This window comes from Ictidomys tridecemlineatus, chromosome 8 (assembly GCF_052094955.1).
Source record: "Ictidomys tridecemlineatus isolate mIctTri1 chromosome 8, mIctTri1.hap1, whole genome shotgun sequence".
In the NCBI taxonomy this organism is placed as follows: domain Eukaryota; kingdom Metazoa; phylum Chordata; class Mammalia; order Rodentia; family Sciuridae; genus Ictidomys; species Ictidomys tridecemlineatus.
Genome location: NC_135484.1, coordinates 31,979,120 through 31,985,681, shown reverse-complemented (window position 1 = coordinate 31,985,681; position 6,562 = coordinate 31,979,120). Strand labels below are relative to the sequence as shown.

The 6,562-nt window shown below is 36.9% G+C and overlaps 1 protein-coding gene across 2 annotated transcripts in view; it reads right to left on the bottom strand.

Moving 5' to 3' along the window:
• Positions 1-6,562, bottom strand: part of LOC101963893 (mediator of RNA polymerase II transcription subunit 23) — a 62,989-nt gene that overhangs the window by 1,174 nt on the left and 55,253 nt on the right. Inside the window, exon 29 of one of the 2 annotated variants that reach the window (XM_078019119.1) lies at positions 265-337. In XM_078019119.1, the coding sequence (XP_077875245.1) occupies positions 265-337 (73 nt within the window). Of the gene's footprint in view, positions 1-264; positions 338-1,979; positions 2,453-6,562 lie in introns of those variants that run through there. The other variant, XM_078019116.1, reaches the window with a different exon arrangement.

Sequence of the window (6,562 nt, the reverse complement as noted above, 5' to 3'; positions counted from 1 at the left end):
ATCTAACATATTAAATGGCCAAAGCAGATTAGATCCTAATGTAAAAACTAAAGTTGAATATATAAGGTGGTATTTGAAGATGCAGAGAACTGTTAAGGCACATTTTCATTTAATGCACAAAAGGCAAAAAAAAAATAGAGTCACTATAGATTTAATATAAAAGACTAAAAAATATGAAACATTTATTAATTTGCATCATGTCCTTGTATAAAATCATCCAGGTTGTGTTTCATTACTAAATATGAACTACTATTATTAACTCACTGGTAAGGCAGTGATGATCAGACCAATTGCATTCATCCATGCTGTAATGTTCTCTCTTGGTACCAAGGGCTGACTGCAAGTGGATGAAAAAAATATAAATGTGAAATTACAAAAACAATTTATATGAATGAAAACAGATCTTATTTTGAGAACACATACAATTCAGAGGATTGGCAACTGATCCACTCCAAATAAACAATGGATTTTCTTAGTGAATAAAAATTTGATATATACAAAAGCCATTAAGGATTTGTTTTCTTTTGGTACTAGGGATTAAACTCAGGGCATTCAACCACTGAGCCACATCCCAGCCCTATTTTGTATTTTATTTAGAGAAGGATCTCATTCTTCTTACTTTTTTTGGTTTGTATCCTGTAATAATAATTGTTGGCTAAAAACACTATTTCACTTTATTTATACTTCTTTCAATCTTTATCCTCTACTTTATGCTAATCTTTCAGAAAATCTTTTTGTTTTTGTTTTTATTTTTGTAATGCTGGGGATCAAACCCAGTGGCTCAAGCATGCTAGACAAGCATTCTCCCACTAAGCTATATTCCAAGCCCCTGAAGATCCTGAAAAATAATTTTTAGTGACAAGTTAACATTATTCCTAAAGGTCAAACATGAAATAAAAAGTAGAAGTGCAAGCCCACCTTGCCAGGGCTCATTCCATTACATCCATATCCATCATACCTACATCACAAAGATGAGATCAGGAACCAGAAGACAGGTATTAGCCAAAGTGCATCAGCCTTGAGGTGGGTTGGAGGGGGTGCAACAGGTTTGTCTAACAGTTCTAAATAAAATATCACTCTCTTTACAAACAAACACAATCTTATCGAATAAAATAGTATACATACCTTTTCAACACGACATTAAGAAGGGCATTTCCAACATCTTTGCCTGAAACTGTCAAGGCCATGAGCTCCACACAAGTAACATGCAGAGCATGGACGGCAGGGTTGGGAAACTCATTGAATCGCCAATCACAGTTTGGGAAAGGACCAGGAGATTTGCCAGCCATTGGTGCAGACAATTAAAGCAATAACAACTTAATTATGTTGAGACTGACACATCTGAATAACGATTTATAAATTTTTTAAATGTTTTACATGTAAGCACCTAATTTGATTAATCCGATTATGAGGTACCAAGAAGTGATTCATCTATAGTTAGATTAAGAGGCAAACACAAATAAATTTGACATGACTGAAATGTATTGATAGCAATCATTGATCAAACACAACATATAAATGGTTGGTCTTCCAGATGGGTTATTATATCGGGTTACTGCAGTAGCTACAGATGTTATCTAAGGTATCCCTGGGTTTCATCAGCCTATTTCTTTTAAAAGTTACAGGGCAAGTGTACATAAAAATTATTTTTTAATGAGTAATTATTTTACCTCAGGAAATAAATTCCTTTGTTTAGCTCATTCATGTAAAATTTCTCCATCTAGTTATTAGTGGTATGGTACATATACATACTACATATAGTGTGCTGATAACTGAACACATGACATCTCAAAATGAAAAAATTAAAAAGCAAATATAGCTTTTTCATTAAAAAATAAACATTATTTTGTATTAATATTAACCTTTTAAAAAGTACTCAAGAATTTATTTAAAGAAACAGAACTATGTACTATAGTCCTTAACAGTTACATGTACTACAATGTAGGGTACATTTATTTAGAAATACAATTTTTTTCTTTGAAACCAATTTCCATAAAATCTGTTTTAAATGCATATATCAGTGGAGAGAATTTCAACCTACCTGGCAGGATGGTGCTAATGTAAAATTTAAAAACCCTTACAGAGGTAAAAATCAATTGATTTTTTAAATAAGTGAAAGCTGGGCACAGTGGCATGAGCCTGGAGTCTCAGCTACTGAGGGGGATAAGGCAGGAGTATTATTGAGCCTAGGAATTTGAGGGCAGCCTGGGCAACACACCAAAACCCAGTCTCAAACAAACAAAAAACCCAAGGATACTGCTTCAAGTTTGGAGGAGTAAAGAGAGAAGAGAAAGTATTGGAAGGAGTCCACAAAAAATAGGCGTGAAGCAACATGAGCCAGACGTTCAGAGAAACCTTCTTTTTGTGGCAGCTCCCTCTACTCACCCAGCTTCGATGACTCAGATGGTCAGGAAAGTCCCCATCATGGCTGGGTAACATACCCAGGGATCATCTAGATTGAACATTGCCATAAACTCTCAGTGTTCCAGGAGTAGGTCTGTCTGGTTTCAGAAGTCTAAGCACCAAACAAAATGTTTCCTTCAAATCACCCACTAGTTATTTAGTCTTGTTGATTTTGTGTATTTTCTGACTTTCTATCAGTGTGCTAAGAATTCTGGGCTTTGTCTGAAGGGCTTTATTTGCTACTTGGCTGAAGAAAATACAGGAAAAATGGGCCTGTTTGGGGGCATCAGAAGGAGAAAAGTCACTCTCATCATACAAATTCTTAGTTCATCCTTCATTATTTCAAAAGCATCAACTGAAGTGTCTTAGGAGTTGAATTGTTCCCTCCCTCCAAACATGTGTTTGTTGGAAGTCCTAAGATTCAGTACCTTAGAATGTGGCTGTATTTGGAAATGAGGTCATTGCAGGTATCATTTAAGATTTGAAAGCCAAAGAGCACTAGAGATTGCCAGCCTCCCCACCCTCCCCAGCCTCCAAGAACTAGGAAGAGGCAGAGAGGGATTCTGTTGCAGATTTCAGAGCAAGAGTGACTCTGATGGCACCTTAGTATCAGACCTTCAGCTTCCAAATTGTGAGATGATAACTTTCTGCTGTTTTAAGCCAACCAGTTTGTATTACTGTTACATGAGCCATTGGAAACTAACACAGGGGCCTACTATGTACCAAATCACACTCTAGTAGTTTTGGATTGATGTCAAATAAAATGTGATCTAATTCTCAGGAAAATGCCAGATAGGAAAGAGAGTGGGGGTAGAAATATTAATAGGTCTATATTATTAAGGGAAGATTTTTAAAAAAACCAACAGCAATACTCTAAAATGAAGAATTGAGATGGAAAAAGAGAAGCTCTGATAGAGTGCCATAGATAAGATGCCCATGATCTTTTTCCTTCAAAAGTCCTGGGATGACAGCTTTGGAGATTGCAAAAGTAAAGAAAGCAATGATCATTAGGTTACAACATGAGGTCACCAAGAACAGGACCTGTCAGAGTCAGTTCAGTTCCTTTCATAGTAGTCATACTGGTAGATGATAAAACGTAGCAGACAAGTGTAGTGAAATTTTATAGATTCTTGACAGGTGTCCTTATGCCACCCTTGTGAACAAGATGGAGTGGCTGAGTTAGGGATTCATGAACAGCTAAACCTATAGAGTGATGAGTAATTGATAGAGCTGTGCCACTTTGGGTGGGGGCTTCCAGAAGAATAACACAGCATTTTTGCCAAAAAATTCTCTATTCAACATTTTTATCAGCTGTTGGAAAAGGTGCGCATTGCTAAATTTGGGTTAGATGAGCCACATGATTACATTTACATCTGGATGTACACCCTGGGCTCTCAATGCCCCACAGGGAAGCTAGAAGATGCTTTAAAAGGAGTGGTCAGGTTGGTGACTTAAAGAGAATAGCAATTATGCAATTCAAAAAACTGGTGAGGTGTATGAGGATACTCATCCTAAACAATAGAAACCTGAGAAATATAGGACAGCCAAGAAATAATGTGTTTTACTTGGGTAAAGTGTGATTAATATGTCAAATGACAGGAAGGCAATCTCAATTTGGTATAGGAAGGAGCTTTCAAAGAAAAAATTCTGGCAATGAAATTTGGAAGATGGCAAATTTTTGTGGGTGAATCTATAAGGTTAATAAAAATTCTAGCAGGTTGTCTGAAAGGAATTCAACAGTTTATTCTAAAGATATAGAAGATCAATCAATTGTAAAAAAGGAGTAATGAAAAAAAACAAAGGAGGTCATACAATAAAGCATTGTGACCTGGTGCATCCACAAATAAATAAATCAGTGGCACAGAAGAAACTGCTCAGCATCTGACCCATTTATGAAAGGTAACTTGGTATGTGATGGAGGCAGCACTCAGATCAGTGGCAATAGAGGTAGACTGTCCAGCGGTGTTGAGGATACTGATGGACCAGAAAGAGGAAAAGAGTTGGAGAACTTGCACAATATATCAAGGTGGATGTTGATGGATTAAAGAAGTAAATGTAAAAGATAAACTCTAAAGCAAATAGAAAAAAATATAGAAGTAAATGAGTAGAACTTAAAACTCCTAAAGCTCCAGGGCATTAGAGAGAGATTATTCAACTATCTATTTTAAAATTAAGAACTTTGAATGAAAACACATACAAAATTATCAAGATTCCTGACAGATTAGGAAAAGTCATTTGCAATGTCAACATCAAGAGGTTAATATTTAGGTTATATAAGAATACCACAGGTAAATATTTAGACAATAGATGCAAAACCACAGGCAGAGCTTAGGAAATCTATTTGGGAAATAATTCCATCAATGTGGTCTGTGAGACCTGTGTTTCCTCACATATTTGTTCAATAACTATGTATTCAGTGCCATTGTATGTCACTACTGTTCTAGGCACTGGGAATACCACAGACAAAATCTCTGCTTTAAGTTATTTAAATACTTCACAATGTTTTCTCCCTTAGTAGAAAAAACAAGTTTACTTCTTCTCAGTGGATTTTTCTTTAAAATTACAATCATACAATTTTAAAATTGAGGGATCCCTTAGAGTACGTTACTTTTTAATCCATATTTTTGCACATGATAAACAACTACTCAGGAGCACATGAGAATAAACAGCTGACACTTTGCCAGTGTTTAATCTTTCAGCTCAGTGGTTCAGAGAGCCACAGTGCCTTGGACTGGGTCTTGGCTCTTCCTCTGTAGCCAGCGGATAATGTAATGCCAAGTAGTTTCTATAGATAGCTCCTTGCATCTGAGCCTGTTGTGTGGCTAGAAGCTCAAAAGCTGTGGCAGTCTGGTTAATAATAACTTCCATACAGTTTGTATGCAATAATTTTCCAGTACAGTTGTAGTTTAGCATATAAACTAGAGTTTTATACCCTAGCTGCTGTCCTGTACCCAGGTAGCAAGACCATAGGGGCAATAATCCTCTAGGGTGGCCAGCCTTCCTTACCCCAGATTTGTTGACCTCCTAGATCAACTCATTTCCCAGTGGATCTCTTTTTCCTTGGCTCTAGATCCTCATAAAAGGGGATCCCTACGTCTTTTCCAGAGACAAACAGTCATTCAATTCTAGCATTTCTCTGATGAGCAGGTCCTTAAAAAAAAAAAAAATATATATATATATATATATATATATATATATATATATATATATATATATATATATATATATAAAATCACCCCTTGCTTATAATAGATTGACTTGACACATGGTTCACAACATTTCCACATTTCCACTATTGGAGCAAGAGAGGGGTAGAGCCCCCCAAGTTTACCAAAGGAAACCAAACTAAATGATAGACCAAGAGTTTGGTCTATTAAACTGCATAGGTTAAACAGTGTAAGTTAATAAAGCCAAAATAATAACACCAAACAAACCCTAGAAATCCTGTATAAGCTGGAGTGTCAGTTCCTGCCCATAGCCTGCTTATCAGTTTCCAACACCAGAGGACCGTGGCTCCAAGGGCTCATAGACAAGGTGGCCAGAATGATAAAGTCCAGCTATTAAGAAAGTAGGCCAGAAGACAGTGACAGTTCCCCAGCATTTGAGTTAGGACTCCTACAGCTGATCCAGACCATGCATGGACATACAGGGAGAAAGGCTTTGTGAGATCCAGGAGTCCTAGTACACGTGTACTGGTGAGTGCTCATTTAAGATCCTCAGTGGAGTTTTTTGTTTTGTTTTGTTTTGATTTGATTTGTTTTTGCATTGGTCTCTGCATTAGAGGATATCATTCTTCCCATTTTGTGGCCTCATTGAGGGGTTTGGCCATAACTGAAAAGTTAGTGATCCATATCTGACAGAATTCAGCACTCAAGATCTGGCAGCTGGTGGAAGGGATTGGAATTGAGCAGACTGTCTTGTCTGTTTCCTTTTGGGGCCAAGTTGCAGTTGTCTCTGAGTCAGATAGAAACCAAGGTGCTTGACAGATTTGGGCTTTCTTCTTTGAGACTTTGTAGCCAGTTTCATATAGGAGAGTGAGAACCGGTTATGTCCCCTTCATGAAGTCTTTTTGGGTTGCTTCAATCAGCAACAGATCATCTACATATTGAAGTAGTGTGTATCCACATCAGAGGTCAACATCCACGTCATTATTTAGGAA